Genomic DNA, 16,707 nt, shown 5'->3' on the forward strand with positions numbered 1-16,707 from the left:
TATCTATCTACCTCATCCCAATACTGTATTTATTTATTTTGCTCCTTTTGCACCACAGTATCTCTACTTGCACATCCATCTTTTTCACATCTACCATTCCAGTGTTTAATTGCCATATTGTAATTACTTCGCCACCATGGCCTATTTATTGCCTTAACTCCCTTATTTGACCTAATTTGCATTCACTGTATATAGACTTTTTTTTCTCCTGTATTATTGACTGTATCTTTTGTTCATTCCATGTGTAACTCTGTGTTGTTGTATGTGTCGAACTGCTATGCTTTATCTTGGCCAGGTCGCAGTTGCAAATGAGAACTTGTTCTCACCTAGCTTACCCGGGTAAATAAAGCTGATTTTTTAAACACACACACACACACACACACACACACACACACACACACACACACACACACACACACACACACACACACACACACACACACACACACACACACACACACACACACACACACACACACACACACACACACACACACACACACACACACACACACACACACACACACACACATCAAAATGATTCCCCACAGACACACACACACACACTTCACATACACTGCTGCTACTCTATGTATTATCTATCATAATTGCCTAGTTATTTTCCCCCCACCTACATGAACATATTAACTCATATCCCTGCACAACGATTCTGTACCCGTACTCCTTGTATATAGCCTTGTTATTGTTATCTATTGTGTTACTATTTTTATTTTTGACTCTCTGTACTTTTTGACTTTGCATTGTTGGGAAAAGGGCTCTTCAGTAGATTTGATGTTCTGCTGCTGAATAAAGCCGTTTGAGGTCATTTGATTGTTTTATGACCTAATGGATGGATATGGTGTAAGAATAAACACAGCAAGAGAAACAAATGATTATTGGTGTGGTAACAAGTCTATAACAACAATTCAAAGTTTCCTCTAATACGTTTTTTTGGGGGGTGGAAATATGGTTCGCTTGGCTAAATCTAATCCATCCGTGTATCCGAGTGTCAGTGTGGAGTGGGGAGAGAGGAAGGGAGGTTGGAAGAAAAGCAAATTATTCATGGGTCCCTCCTGGTGATTTCCCAGCGGAAGTTTGTGGCACTGTGAAGAGAATACAGACACTGTTTATATCCACATAATTATGTAAACTAGCCCAGTGCGGTAGCGGCACAAAGTCAAACTGAAAGAGCCTCATTTGCTCTATCAATTCACACTGCTCTGTTCTGCCATTCCACACATATCGTGCCTGTCTGTTTGTGTATTTTTCTGCCTGTGTATCTGTCTGTCTGTCTCCCTCATGGAGACAACCCGGTCTCTGCTTGTGCAGCATGGGAGGATTGTGTTGCAAATTATGAAATGTCAGTGGAATATGTAAGTTGACAGTGATAAATGAGACAGCAGTATATAAGGATTCATAATTTCTTGACAAAAGAAACAGAAGGAGAGGAATGATATTGTCATGTTTGTCATTTATTATCATGTCTTGTCCCTGGGCTCCCCATTCTGTTGTTTCCCTCTTGTCTTAATGTTCTTTCCCTCTTTCTATCCCTCTCTTTCCCCTCTCATAGAGTTCGTTCCTGCTCCCAGCTGTTCCTATTCCCCTAATCATCATTTAGTCTTCCCACACCTGGATCCTTTCCCTGATTAGAGTCCCTATTTATTCCTTTGTGTTCCGTTCCTGTTGTCGGTTCCTTGTTTAGTAATGCTGTGATTGCGTTTCGCCCTGTCCTGTCGTGTTTTTGCTGTGAATCGCCCTGTCCTGTCGTGTTTTTTGCCTTCATCAGATGCTGCGTGGGGAAATAAATACCTGCATGTCTCCAGTTATTCCCCTTTACAGACTAGAGGATTTTTGACTTAAATAAACTCTGTTTCTGTTAAATTCGCGTCCTCTTTCACCTGCATGACAGAAAAATGGAAGCGATCAGATATTTTTACACAATCAAAATGATGTCTATTTGTATTCTCTGACAGTTCAGTTTTTGGTAGGGAGGCTTCTAGGGCCCTGGCTTCCTTATGCCAATGAACGGTCCATAACGGATTATTCTATTTCTTGCTGCCTCTAGTGAGTGGAACGAGCCGGCGCTGCTCGCAGAGATACGCCTCACCTGTTATTGACCTAGGGTTAATAACCCACCCATACCGATCTGGCACAGAGACTATTCAACATTGATTCTGTAGATCTTCGTCAAATGGCTTTGAGACCATTACAACATTCATGTCCTAAGCGGAGGGCTAAGATCTTGTACTACTATGTCGGTCCATTCTGGACCGGTTCGGGTGCTACATGCAGTGCCTTGATTGACTCTGGGGCCATGGACGAAGCATCGAAACATAACATTCCTTTCAGACCGTTAGACAAGCCTACGCCCATGTTTGCCAGGTCATCTTCCCAGTATCAAAGATGTATCTGGTAACCACAGTGAGACTATTTCCAAATGGCTATCCTATCCTAATCCATGCCTCTGTTGTTGCAACTGAAATAAGTTCGGTCTCGCCAATGCGCCAGCTGTTTTCAGGCATTAGTTAATGATGTTCTGAGAGACATGCTGAACATCTTTGTTTTTGTCTATCTTGACGATATCCTGATTTTTCTCCGTCACTCGAGATTCATGTTCAGCACGTTTTACAGCGCCTTTTAGAATTGTCTCTCTATCCTACGTAAAGGCTGAGAAGTGCTCTTTTCATGTCTCCTCCGTTACTTTTCTGCGCCAGCTGTTCCGTTGATTTCATGCTGAACAAGGCATTCAGATGGATTCCGTGTTCTTTTCATGTGATTGGCCTTTCCAAGGTCCGCTGTCAGTGAGTTCTTTTAGGTTTGCAAAAATATCTAATTTGTCAAGTTGCTGCTCCTCTCACAGCTCTTACTTCTGTCAAGACGTGTTTTAAGTGGTCGGTTCCGCCCAAGCTTTTGATCTTCTAAAAGAACGTTTTACGTCCGCTCCTATCCTCGTTACTCCTGACGTCACTAGACAATTCATTGTCGAGGTTGGCTTCAGATAGGCGTGGGAGCCATTCTATCCCAGCGCTTCCAGTCTCGATAAGGTTCATCCTTGCGCTTATTTTTCTCATCGCCTGTCGCCATCTGAGCGCAACTATGATGTGGGTAACCGTGAACTGCTCGCCATCCGCTTAGCCCTAGGCGAATGGCGACAGTGGTTGGAGGGGGCGACCGTTCCTTTTGTCGTTTGGACAGACCATAAGAACCTTGAGTACATCCGTTCTGCCAAACGACTTAATGCCCGAGCTCGTTGGGCGTTGTTTTTCGCTCGTTTCGAGTTTGTGAACCGTCCGGGTAGCAAGAACACCAAGCCTGATGCCTTATCCCGTCTGTTTAGTTCTTCTGTCTTCTACTGATCCCGAGGGATTCTTCCTTATGGGCGTGTTGTCGGGTTAACAGTCTGGGGAATTGAAAGACAGGTTAAGCAAGCACTCACGCACACGAGTGTGTCCTAGTAACCTCCTTTTCGTTCCTGTTTCCAGTCTGGCTGTTCTTCAGTGGGCTCAAAGTTAGCTGGTCATCCCGGTGTTCGAGGCACTCTTGCGTCTATTCGCCAGCGCTTTTGGTGGCCGACTCAGGAGCGTGACACGCGCCGTTTCGTGGCTGCTTGTTCGGACTGCGCGCAGACTAAGTCGGGTAACTCTCCTCCTGCCGGTCGTCTCAGACCGCTCCCCATTCCTTCTCGACCATGGTCTCACATCAGGCTTCACTACCGGTCTGCCTTTGTCTGCGGGGAAGACTGTGAGAGCCGCCAATAACGCAGGATTAAGAGTCCAAGGTATTGTTGCGGCCAGAGAGTGTGGCTTTCCACTCGCAACCTTCCTCTTACGACAGCTTCTCGTAAGTTGACCGGTTCATTGGTCCGTTCCGTGTCTCCCAGGTCTCAATACTGCTTCTTCGGTCGCGTCCATCCTGTCTTCCATGTCTCCTGTGTTAAGCCCTTTCTTCGCACCCCGTTCGTCTTCCCTCCCCCTCCCGTCCTTGTCGAGAGCGCACCTATTTACAAGGTACATAAGATCATGGACATGCGTTCTCGGGGACGGGGTCACCAATACTTAGTGGATTGGGAGGGTTACGGTCCTGAGGAGAGGAGTTGGGTTCCGTCTCGGGACGTGCTGGACCGTTCACTCATCGATGATTTCCTCCGTTGCCGCCAGGATTCCTCCTCGAGTGCGCCAGGAGGCGCTCGGTGAGTGGGGGTACTGTCATGTTTGTCATTTATTATCATGTCTTGTCCCTGTGCTCCCCATTCTGTTCGTTTCCCTCTGCTGGTCTTATTGGTTCTTTCCCTCTTTCTATCCCTCTCTCTCCCCCTCCCCCTCTCACTCTCTCGCTCTCTCTTCTCTCTATCGTTCCGTTCCTGCTCCCAGCTGTTCCTATTCCCCTAATCATCATTTAGTCTTCCCACACCTGTTCCCGATCCTTTCCCCTGATTAGAGTCCCTATTTATTCCTTTGTGTTCCGTTCCTGTCCCGTCGGTTCCTTGTTTAGTATTCACCATGCTGTGATTGCGTTTCGCCCTGTCCTGTCGTGTTTTTGCTGTGATTGTGTATCGCCCTGTCCTGTCGTGTTTTTTGCCTTCATCAGATGCTGCGTGTGAGCAGGTGTCTCTGTCAACTACGGCCTGCGCCTACCCGAAGCGACCTGCAGTCTGTGGCCACTTCTCCAGTTATTCCCCTCTACAGACTAGAGGATTTCTGTTATTCCCTGTTTGGACTTAAATAAACTCTGTTTCTGTTAAGTCGCTTTTGGGTCCTCTTTCACCTGCATGACAGATATGTACTGTGGGGACCAAAAATGTGTGATTTGTAATGTATTTTCTCATAGAGTCGGGTGTTGTTATTCTCTCATGTAATGGATCACAAGAAACAGGGACAGCCTTGTGCAAATAGCGTAATGTATGGGGAAATAAATAATGTCCAGATTCTTTAATTTGATTCATGTGTAAATTATGCGTATATAAAAAAATATTGATATTTTTACACAATCAAAATGATGTATTTGTATTCCTCTGCAGATACTCCATTGACCGCCATACCGATCTGGAGAGATTATTCAACATTGATTCTGTAAATGGCACCATTACAACACTGAAAGCCCTCGACAGGGAGATGTCCAAATGGCATAACATCTCTGTTGTTGCAACTGAAATAAGTAAGATTATAATCCCTTTTCTTTACCTTCTTTTGCAAAAAATATCTATGCATGTGTCAGGCAGCCGAGGTCTAAATGTAATGTGGCCGAACTACGCCAACAAGGTGTGGTTATAAGCCCAAGGAACTCGGATAAATTAGGATAAGACAACAAGACATCCGCAGCCCAGTAGCAATTGCGTGCTCTAAAACACAGAGAAAACTGGCCAGTGCCTTGTCCCACAGATATGTGCACCCCGGCACGAGTGTGCAAAGTTGGCAAAAGTTTTAAATGTATAAAATCAAGATTTTTTTTTTTTAAACAAGGGTATCTGTGTAATATTCAAGTAAAAACGGTGCAATGTGCAAATAACACTAAATCAACACACTATAGCTAACCAACCGAGCCCAGCAGCCAATCCTGCAAGGACCCATAGCCGGCACTATAATCGGTTCATCTTCCACTACATAGAATTGACAAAGTCTACTTACAATTTTCCTGGGTAGCTGGCTCCAACCGATCGGACCAGGAAGTGTGTAGTTTGCCTTCATACACAAGTGCTGCTACACTTCAGCCTTCAGGGTGGCTGGCTTGGTCAATCTGGCGTCGGCTCCGAGTGATATCCAAGGCTTTCCACTCCAGTCGTTCCACATCTGCATATATACGGTCACAACCAGGATGGACAACCCCTGTCCCAACCCAATAGGTCCACATCAAAGAGCCACTTATCAGACCCAATTGTCCGATGGGATTCTCATAAGAAAGTTCAGTGTTCACTGGGTCCCCCATTTTCTTTTTGACTAAGTCATAATCAAAAGGTCAGCCTTTGGTGACAGTCCCTAACCCACCCATTGGGGTTGTGGGATCTACGCCTAACCCAACAGCTACTGTGAGTCTTAAGTGGCAACCAAACATGAATACCCTGGGACTTGCAATAGCTTGGGATGTGCTCTGGCCACCTACTCCGCTTCTCTGCCTCCAAAGTGAGCAACAATGTTTTGTTTATTCGCTCTACCCTGTCATTCCCTGCTGGATTATATTTGGTCGTACTACTCTTAGAAATGTCCTACATTTCACAGACTTGATGCTTCAGGATGGCTGGCATCAAAGCTGACAAAAATGTGTGCTCATATCATGCTATGCTGTCTGATCACGAGTAGGGACAGCCCATGTATATCAGGTAATCATGTCAATCATGACCAATATGTTTTGATAAGTAACTAGGGGCATACTGAGGGAAGGGAAGTCTAGGGCAATCACTTCCAGGGGGAAGGACACTGGAATGGGGTTTAAGAGGGGCCCTGGCATCTACTCTGTCTTTCTACAGGCTACAGACAACACATCCTTGAAATGATGTTTTTACATTGGATAAAAGTAGAGACTCAGAGCTACAAAATGGTATATAACACACTACAGTTGAGGAACAACGGGAAAGTAATTTTGCTTTAATAGTTGATGAACTTGTAACCTTCAGCATCTCTTTAAGGGTTGATCTGAGAGTTCTTTACTAAGAACAGCAGTCAAGCTGCTAGCTACATCCAGACACAAATGAGAGAACAGCTCACTGAACATTACTCGCCCTAAGAGAGCTGGTTAGGCTGTTATGTAATCCATCAGCATACCACCCTGCATACCAATGCTGGCTTGCTTCTGAAGCTATGCAGGGTTGGTCCTGGTCAGTCCCTGGATGGGACACCAGATACTGCTGGAAGTGGTGTTGGAGGGCCAGTAGGAGGCACTCTTTTCTCTGGTCTAAAAATATGCCAATGCCCCAGGCCTGTGATGGAGGACACTGCCCTGTGTAGGGTGCTGTCTTTCGGATGGGACGTTAAACGGGTGTCCTGACTCTCTGCGGTCATTAAAGCTCCCATGGCACTTATTGTAAGAGTAGGGGTGTTAACCCTGGTATAAATTCCCAATCTGGCCATCAAACCATCACGGTCACCTAATAATCCCCAGTTTACAATTGGCTCATTCACCCCCCTCCTCTCCCCTGTAACTATTCCCCAGGTCGTTGCTGCAAATGAGAATGTGTTCTCAGTCAATTTACCTGGTAAAATAATGGATAAATAAAATCCAGAGTTTTGGTGACTGCAACTGTGCTGTCAGATTGGCCACTCATAAATTCAGAGCACTTTTCTCTTGGAGCGTTCAGACTTAGCTTGGGTTCTGACCTGCCGTTGTTAACTGGCGAACATTGGCTAGTTTGCTAGCTACTTCCAGGCACAATGAGATAACACTGACCATTTTACTCGCCCCAGCAGATCTGCTTAGGCTGTTTTCATGTTATCCAGAGCATTGGTGACTGTAACTGTGCTGCTGGCAACAACTGAATTACGCTTTTTTCCCAACGTTTACTGACACCGGACGTATTTAAAACCTCTTGGGGATAGGGCTGTCTACTGCCCCCGCTGGAGTAATTGCGTGCCCATAGTAAACATAATTAAATGAACCATGATCCCAACTCATGACATTACTACCCTGCATGCATCTGCAGGTAGCTAACCAACCAGGTTCAAGCTAGCTAACATTTGGCTATAACTAGTGGCTCTGAGATACAAATTACCAGAACATACATGTACCATTAGCTAGCGAGCCAGCCAGCTAACGTTAGCTAGCTGTACACTTTAACGGGAAATGAAAAGACTATGTCAAAATGATAAACTTGCAATATCTGCAAATGTAAGTAGCTAGATTATTTTACCCATACATATTATGGATGGAGGCGTCTCCTGTCAGATGCCATGGTGGCCCTTAGTTTGAAAATGTAATCCGGAGACAGGTGTTTTCTCCATCTCCTTAGTTAACATACTCAAATTCTACTGACTTCAAAACTCTGTCCTCCAGAAAGTGGAGAGCACACACGTAACGTTTGCCAACGAGCCAGCCAGCTAACATTAGCTAGCTAACTTTAACTTGACATTAGGTTTATGCAGTTTTACTACACAATACATTATATAAAAAGCCACATTAGACAGGATTACCTAGACTTACTGATCAGCTCAAATAGACGGAAGTGTGCTATATGGCAGACCAATCCAAATTCATCTCTCGGCATGTCTAGCCCTTCATTATCTCAGCCAATCATGGCTAGCAGGAAAGTTGCTGACTCTTTCTGTGGCTAAACCAACTAGGCTCGTAATTTAACAATTTGATTTGTATTTACAGATGTTATACACGTTCACAAGTTCACATGTTCTAGAGGGCATTTCTGCCCAAAAACACATTTTGATAAAAATAAAGTTTGCGTTCAAATGGCTCCCCTGTGAAGTATGGTAAAGAGATGAACATTCAATTCTCTGTCATCAGCTCTGGTCGACAGCCCTGCAGTCAGCATGCCAATTGCACGCTCCCTCAAAACTGTGGCATTGTGTGACAAAACTGCACATTGTAGAGTGGCCTTTTATTGTCCCCAGCAAAAGGTACACCTGTGTAATGATCATACTGTTTAACCAGCTTCTTGATAAGCCACACCTGTCAGGTCGATGGATTATCTTGGCAAAGGAGAAATGTCCACTAACAGGGATGTAAACAAATATATGCACAACATTTGAGAGAAACATGATTTGCTACTATGTAAATGTTACCTCAACAGGGGTATAGAAACCTGTTTGCCATACAGGCAATCTAAATAGGCAAATACCTTAGTGGCTCTGTTGCACTCCTCTGAGATCACGCTGACCTGTTGCTTAGCTTTGCCCATTTAAAGCCCCTACTTGGATAAACTTTGTATTTTTTTTCCTTTAACGCCTAACAGCCCCTTAATATTCTCTTTCCATTAGCCATAATGGAAATCACCATTAGGACCTTTACACTTAGGCACCCAGCATGCCCTGTGGTAAAATGGCATCATAATATTTGTTTTCCTAAAACCTGTCATTTGAGTAACTGAACACTGCTTCTAAAAACCCAATCCTGCCAACTATTGCCAAATGTCAGGCAGCTGAGGGCCACCTGGCCAGCCCCTTGTCCCACAGATTTGTGCGCTCCAGCAAGAATGTGCAAAATTATCAAGAGTTTTAACTTTATAAAATAAAAACAACAAAGGGAACCTATGCAATATTGAAGTAAAAATGGTGAAAAAAATGGTGAAATGTGCAAATAACGCTAAATTACCACATAACATAACTTAGCTAATACCACTGGCTCCAGGTCATCTACAAGTCCATGCTAGGTAAAGCTCCGCCTTATCTCAGTTCACTGGTCACGATGGCAACACCCATCCGTAGCACGCGCTCCAGCAGGTGTATCTCACTGATCATCCCTAAAGCCAACACATCATTTGGCCGCCTTTCGTTCCAGTACTCTGCTGCCTGTGACTGGAACGAATTGCAAAAATCGCTGAAGTTGGAGACTTTTATCTCCCTCACCAACTTCAAACATCAGCTATCCGAGCAGCTAACCGATCGCTACAGCTGTACATAGTCTATAGGAAAATAGCCCACCCATTTTCACCTACCTCATTCCCATACTGTTTTTATACTGTTTTTATTTATTTATTTTCCTGCTCTTTTGCACACCAATATCTCTACCTGTACATGACCATCTGATCATTTATCACTCCAGTGTTAATCTGCAAAATTGTATTATTCGCCTACCTCCTCATGCCTTTTGCACACAAGGTATATAGACTGCCCATTTTTTTCTACTGTGTTATTGACTTGTTAATTGTTTATTCCATGTGTAACTCTGTGTTGTCTGTTCACACTGCTATGCTTTATCTTGGCCAGGTCGCAGTTGCAAATGAGAACTTGTTCTCAACTAGCCTACCTGGTTAAATAAAGGTGAAATAAAAAAATAAAATAAAATAAAAAAATAAAAATATTAGCACTATAGCCAACCAACCAAGCCCTGCAGTCCAATGTGGAACTGTAGCCGGCACTATAATTGGTGTATCTTCCACTACATAAAATAGACTAAGTCTACTTAAAATCTTCCTGGGTAGAGGGCAGCAGCCCACTGGCCTGAGATGTATCAGTGCTGCTACACTTCATGGCTTCGTCAACCTGGCATCGGTTTGGTTGATATACACAGTGTTCTGCTGCAGTCTTTCTACATCTGCATATATGTGGTCACAACCAGGATGGACAACTCCTGTTCCAGCCTCATAGGTCCACACAGGCAATGCCCACAGTTTCAGTTGGCTCAAAGGGCTGCTCATCAGAACCAGTTGTCCAATGGGAGCCTCGTTAGGAGTATTAGGAGATAATTAAAATAAACATGCAACTACAACTTAATATCTGAATTAATGTTTCAGGCAATTGTGTAGGATAATCAGTCTGCAACAATGTGAATCTTTCCAATACTACTGCAAAAAAAACTAAAAATACTCTTCAATCTACACACAATACGCCATAATGACAAAACAAAAACAGGTTTTAATTTTTGTGGGCAAATGTATTTACAATAAAACACAGAAGTATTGAGACCCTTTGCTATGAGACTCGAAATTGAGCTCTGGTCCATTCTTTTCCCATTGGTCATCTGTGAGATGTTTCTACAAATTGATTGAGCAATTGGGGGAGAAGGGCACTGATCAGGGAGGTGAACAAGTACCCGATGGTCATTCTGACAGAGCTCCAGAGTTCCTCTGTGGAGATGGGGGAACCTTCCAAAAGGGCAATCATCTCTGCAGCACTCCAACAAATCAGGCCTTTGTGGAAGAGTGGCCAGACTGAAGCCACTCCTCAGTAAAAGGCACAATAGTCTACTTGGAGTTTGCCAAAAGGCAACAAAAGGACTCTCAGACCATGAGAAACAAAATGTTCTGTTCTGATGAAACACAGATTCAACTCTTTGGCCTAAATGCCAAGCATCACGTCTGGAGGAGACCACGCACCACTCATCATCTGGACATTACCATCCCTACGGTGAAGCATGGTGGTGGCAGCATCATGCTGTGGGGATGTTCTTCCATGGCAGGGACTGGGAGACTAGTCAGGATCGAGGGAAAGATGAACAGAGAAAAGTACTGAGAGATCCTTGATCAAAACATGCTCCAGGACCTCAGACTGGGGCGAAGGTTCACCTTCCAAGAGGACAACGACCCTAAGCACACAGCCAAGAAAACGCAGGAGTAGCTTCAGGACAGGTCTCTGAATGTCCTTGAGTGTCCCAGCCAGAGCCCGGACTTGAACCCGATCAAACATTTCTGGAAGCACATGAAAATAGCTGTGCAGCGACACTCCCCATCCAACCTGACAGAGCTTGAGAGGATCTGCAGAGAAGAATGGGAGAAACTCCCAAAGTACAGGTGTGCAAAGCTTGTAGCATCACACCCAAGAAGACTCAAAGCTGTAATCACTGCCAAAATTCAACATAGTACTGAGTGAAGGCTCTATATACCTATGTCAATGTGTTTTTTATATATATATACATTTGCTAACATTTCTAAAAACAAATTTTTGCTTTGTTATTATGGGGTATTATGTGTAGATTGATGAGGGGACAAAACAAGTTTACCCTTTTTGAGAATAAGGATGAAACGTAACAAAATGTGAAGAAAGTGAAGGTGTCGGAATACTTTCCTGTACGTTCTTTTTTTGTTAACTAGGCTAATGTTAACTTCAGGGATATTTCAATTTTACTGTACGAGCTCCGGACTACTGCTGTTTTTCTGTTCTACCTGATAATGAATTGCACCCACCTGGTGTCACTGGTCTAAATCAGTCCCTGATTAGAGGGGAATCATTTTTTTAAAAGCATTGTAACTTGCTTTGAGGTCCAGATATGAATTTGAGGGGGTCTACTCTATGGGCCAACTAACACATTTTCAAACTTCTTGTTTAGGTAACCCTCGCCAAACCACTCGAGTCCCAGTGTTCATACGGGTCCTGGACGTAAACGACAATGCACCTGAATTTGCCATGTATTACGAGACATTTGTCTGTGAAAATGTCAAATCTGGACAGGTACAGTAGATGTATGACATCATAATACTACAAATGGTGAAGAAAAGCCTGAAGAAACATGTTTTCCCATTCCTTTTTGTTTCACTATCCACAGCTGATTCAGACAATAAGTGCAGTTGACACGGATGAGCCCCTTGTTGGACATAAGTTTGTCTTCAGTATGAGCTTCTCCAATCCAAATTTCACCATCATTGACAATGAAGGTAGCTAATGTTAGCCTTGTGCTTTTTATCTGGCCATTATCTGGTCTTAGTTGTGTGAGTTGTATTGACAATTTTACTTTTTTGTAACCTACGGAGCTGCAATGTCACAATCATTACTGGGAACATTTGTTCTAAACATTAGAAACAACCTTACATTTCTCATATCCCATTTTCCTCCCCTCTACCATCCACCCCTTAGATAACACAGCCAGGATCATCACTCGAAGGGGAGGATTTAGCCAGCGTGAGATGAATACATACCTACTGCCCGTGGTGATCTCAGACAATGACTACCCTATCCAGAGCAGCACCAGCACTTTGACTGTGAACGTGTGTGCCTGCGACAGCCGGGGGAACGTGCAATCCTGCAACACAGAGGCTCTGCTGTCTGCCGGGCTGAGCACTGGAGCTCTGGTGGCTATCCTGCTCTGTGTCATCATCCTCTTGAGTAAGTATCACTATCAATCACACTGGTAAAGTCAACCGTTGCGTAACAAACTACACCCTATTCCCTGTTGTTACGAACCAGCTCGTAGCCAGTAACAAAGAGAGAGACAACGCAGAAATAAAGAAATAACAAACGTATTTATTAAACAAAGTAAACTATATCCAAATAACAATGGTGTGTGTGTGTAGTCAGTAGTCAATAGTGTAAGTGAGTGGATGTGTTCAAAGATTGTGATAATGAGGGGTATTGAGGGGTGTTCACACACGCAAGAAACGCCACCCAAAAATGCCACAACAAAAAACACCCGTGTGTTTGAGGAGACTCTCCCACACAATCTACGGGGAGAAAGGTGTATTTATCCCCGGGACACACCCGGGACCAGGTAGTGTCCCATTTCGCTGACAACCCTCCCAGCTCCACCCACCGACATCCTATTAGGGAAAATAAGAGCAAAGAGAAAGAATTCGGCACACAGAGTGGGAGGGTCGTCACACTGTGTTGAGCCCGTAAGGCTTTGGTCATATGTAGTGCACAATATAGGAATATGGTGCCATTTGGGAGACGCCCAACTCAAACTGAGTCAGAGAACTTAAGTACTATTCTTAATTCTGAACATACAGTACTGTACAGTAGCACACAGCAATCCAAGTCACTTATTACAAAGCTAAAGCAATTATTCTAGGCTGTGTTGGACTCTACCACAATAAACTACACTGCACATGTAACGAACTGGTCTGTAGCCACAAATATCCTGGAATATAATGTGATAACACCCTACGGAGTGAGAAAGGACTTCATTTGCACCCGGTAGGCACTGGCTAGCTCCTTCTTTTTCTCTGCTGTGAGTTCTTCGACAGCACTTAAATCCTCTGTGCTACTTCTGTGCTACTTCTGTGCTATTCTTTTGTGTTATTCCTTTCATCATCAAACTTCTTCAACTAAAGAAAGTTTAAAGTAGGGCCACTCACTGAGACATTACTTTGCCGGCTGCATGTGTAAATAGTGTGTTTCCTCATGAAAATGGCGCAGCAGGATGAAAGCTTTTATTATTGGTTATATCCACTTGACAAAAAGGTATTTGTGTTTTTCCCTGCTAAAGTAGGTCACATCCTATTTTCTGGCATCCTAAAGCACCACTTCAGCCTCCTTTGTGAGCTAATGCAGTACGTAAAAGCACAAAGTGCAAAACAGAAAGTGTGCATGTCTTTTTCCCCGGCAAAAAGCAAAAGATATGTAGTGCTTATGTTCAAGGGGATATCAATAAGTAATGGGCAAAAAGATGACTTTGAACCTGGTATTGCACTTGGCCAAGCATAACCCCAGTGCCATCTAAACGGCATAATCCATGAGCCTATTAAGGATGTTGAAATATTCAATTATCCAATTAAAGGTCATGAGTGACTTAATAGCAACATAAATACCAATCCACTGAGTTTTGTTTGTGTACTCTGCTTTGCGTTATGGCTAAGAACAGCCCTTAGCCCAGTGTTATTCATGGTAATGCACAGGTTCTCATGTTTTATTGCATAAATGAGTGTGTGTGTGCTATTCCTCCTCCTCACTCAATAATGCAGAGACCCAGCTCATCTGTTGATGTGTTCACCTGTTCATCTGTGCTCTCTTCCTTTCTCTTCCTGTTCCATGATCTCCACCCAACTTGAATCTTGCTCACATCCTTGCCTAGCCACTGATCCCTCGCTAGCAAATTAACTATTGACATTTCTTCCACTGCATGCTGTGCTTGTTCCTTCTCACAGTCCCCCTTCACTTGTCTGTCTGACACTGGAGAGAGCTCTACTGTAGCTCTGGCTTCTGGCTCACTCAGATTGGAAGTGCTGAAGGTTGAACCCCATGTTTGCCTCTTGAGTGAAATATCATGACATCTGCTCATTATCCGATGGTTTTCTCACTTGAACCCCCTGACAGGCTGTCTAATTCACCTCCACTACGACTCTGACAGGCAGGCAGACAGTAGGCGCTGAGCTGGAACAGTTTGCGCTCCTCCTCCACACTGCACCACACCCCTCCATGCCACCCAACACTGGGGTATCAGTCAGAAAGGCCTGGTAACTGTGCCTCTAAAGAGCCACTCCTTCAGAGACCTTTGTAATTAACACCTGGGTGGGAGGCAGGTAGAGTACTACAGCACCTGCTGAGGGGTGGGAAAGAGGAGGAGGAGGGGAATGAGGAGGAGGCCCCATTGTAAGAGAATTGTTTTTCCTCTCGATTTACTCCTTTTTTCATGAAAATAATGAGCAACAACATAAATCCAATGCTCTCATAGTGCCACTGGATGCAAATTCCTCCTTCAGCTGGTAAATTTGGATTTAAAGTCCTGCTCAGGAATAAAAATAGAATAAGATGCATTTAATTATGTGAGTAAGGGTAGTCTGTCTTGAGAATGAGAAAAACAAAGGGCTAATTCAAGTGCTACAGATTTTCTACAGTGAATTTGATGTAAAGGGGAAAAGCGAAAGAAAAGCTTGTTCTGCTCAATCTTTAATAAAAGGAGGTGAGTGCCCAAGGCAGTGCAGCGTATTTATCACTGATAGCAAATGTCTTTCTCTCCGGTGTGTATTCCTGAGTTTACTTAATGAATGACGGAGCACACTCTTCTTCTCTCCCATCTCATACTCAAGTTTTAATCTCTCTATCTGTCTGCCTGTGTGTGTAGTGATCGTGGTGCTGTTCGCTGCCCTGAGGAGGCAGCAGAGGAAGAAGGAGCCTCTGATCATCTCCAAAGAGGATGTGAGAGACAATGTTGTCAGCTACAACGATGAGGGGGGCGGAGAGGAGGACACCCAGGCCTTTGATATTGGCACACTGCGCAATCCAGAGGTGATGGACGCTAAGAAGCTGCGCAGGGACATCATCCCAGAGATGCTGTTTCCCTTCGGGAGGACATCACCTATAAAGGATAACGCCGACGTCAGAGACTTCATTCACGGGAGGCTCCATGAGAACGACTCGGACCCCACCGCGCCCCCGTATGACTCCCTTGCCACCTACGCCTACGAGGGGAGCGGCTCGCTAGCCGAGTCCCTCAGCTCCCTGGAGTCTGGAGCTACGGAGGGGGACCAGGAGTATGATTACCTAAGCAACTGGGGACCGGCGTTCAAAAAACTAGCGGATATGTATATAGGGAAGGACACGGAGAGAGAAACCTAGATTACAGTTAGGGCTGTACTACCGGAGCCCATCATCAATGACATGTATTGATAATCTCTCTCACACACTATCCTGCAACCGATCCATTGATTCATATGGCTGGTCAAGTAGAATTCATGAATTAAACATTAAACTCACTACTGGTGGTGATATTCCTCACGGTTTTACTGTTTTTGGTTATAATCAGTAAAGATGCCTTTGAATTTTAAGAAATGTTGTGAACAATGGTATGGACAATGTGTTTTGTAACTGAGGAGTGAGATAGTAGTCTTGTATACTATCAATGTTTATTGGAGAAAAAACATGCATTTCCTGCAAAGTAAATTTGAAATAGATACATGTATGAACTGCTTTTCCATGATGGACATACTATATCCTATTCGCCATCTTTGTTTGGCAAGCAATGTTCATGTTAATGGTTGGTTAGGTTTATTCTGTGGATCCATTTCATCATATACTGTAGGTGTATGATGTAATAAGGACGTGTACGTTGTAGGGTAACTGTCACACACTGAATTCATGTTGTTTGAATGCCAAGTCATATTGTTTTATATTTATATTTTTATACTTCTTTTCTTAATAAAAAAAATTAAGAAGCTTCACATTTTCATACATTTTTCATAGAGTTTCAAGTTTTATTAGTAGTATTTTATGAATCACACAGTTAACGCCTTGGCCTCTATAAAACACAAGTTGATACATCATATCAGTGGGATTTGATAATTTCGAAGTTCCACAATATTCAGCAGACAAAACACATTGTAAATATAACGTTTTCACATCTGAAGTATGGGAAACTAGGCATGAGCTACAACCACCACCTCAATTTATTGTTAGCCACTAT

General features: G+C 43.8%; 1 protein-coding gene across 1 annotated transcript in view; it reads left to right on the top strand.

Annotated features, from left to right (window-relative positions):
* Positions 1 to 16,465, top strand: part of LOC123990191 (cadherin-10-like) — a 60,612-nt gene extending 44,147 nt beyond the window's left edge. The window contains exons 8-12 of the mRNA XM_046290763.1: positions 5,018 to 5,154; positions 11,923 to 12,044; positions 12,139 to 12,247; positions 12,447 to 12,695; positions 15,370 to 16,465. Coding sequence (XP_046146719.1) covers positions 5,018 to 5,154; positions 11,923 to 12,044; positions 12,139 to 12,247; positions 12,447 to 12,695; positions 15,370 to 15,863 — 1,111 coding nt within the window. The 3' untranslated portion in view covers positions 15,864 to 16,465. The remainder of the gene's footprint in view (positions 1 to 5,017; positions 5,155 to 11,922; positions 12,045 to 12,138; positions 12,248 to 12,446; positions 12,696 to 15,369) is intronic.
* The last annotated feature ends 242 nt before the right edge of the window (positions 16,466 to 16,707 follow it).

This window comes from Oncorhynchus gorbuscha, linkage group LG12 (assembly GCF_021184085.1).
Source record: "Oncorhynchus gorbuscha isolate QuinsamMale2020 ecotype Even-year linkage group LG12, OgorEven_v1.0, whole genome shotgun sequence".
In the NCBI taxonomy this organism is placed as follows: domain Eukaryota; kingdom Metazoa; phylum Chordata; class Actinopteri; order Salmoniformes; family Salmonidae; genus Oncorhynchus; species Oncorhynchus gorbuscha.